Raw genomic sequence first — 324 nt, forward strand, 5'->3', positions numbered from 1 at the left:
GCTAACGGATCGCCCTCGATCTCTCTCTAGGAGAAGCTGGCCCTCAAGAAGAAGCGGAGAAAGGAGAGAGAAGCCCTCGGGGACAAAGTAAGAGCTCCGGCCGCGGCGTGCCGCGTCCCCCTGTCCTGGTGAAGCCGTCCCCGCTGCAGGGAGGCCGCGCTCCCCGCGAATGGGGAAGAGCTCGCCTTGGCGGGAGTTCCCCAGCCCAGCCTTGTGCTGGGGGTTCTCCAGTTTCGTGAGTGAAACGGTTTCTCCACAGGCTCGAGTGGAGCAGTGCTGTCGGTGCTCGCTGGCCGCGGTAGCCGGCAGAGCCGGGGGGTGTGT

The 324-nt window shown here is 65.7% G+C and overlaps 1 protein-coding gene across 1 annotated transcript in view; it reads left to right on the forward strand.

Moving 5' to 3' along the window:
• Positions 1–30: 30 nt before the first annotated feature.
• RPF1 (ribosome production factor 1 homolog (S. cerevisiae)) overlaps positions 31–324 on the forward strand; it is a gene marked incomplete at its 5' end in the record, with an annotated part of 5,418 nt that continues 5,124 nt past the window's right edge. The window contains one exon of the mRNA XM_010137559.1: positions 31–87. Coding sequence (XP_010135861.1) covers positions 31–87 — 57 coding nt within the window. The remainder of the gene's footprint in view (positions 88–324) is intronic.

The sequence above is a fragment of the Buceros rhinoceros genome, unplaced genomic scaffold (genome assembly GCF_000710305.1).
Source record: "Buceros rhinoceros silvestris isolate BGI_N320 unplaced genomic scaffold, ASM71030v1 scaffold18290, whole genome shotgun sequence".
Classification (NCBI taxonomy): domain Eukaryota; kingdom Metazoa; phylum Chordata; class Aves; order Bucerotiformes; family Bucerotidae; genus Buceros; species Buceros rhinoceros.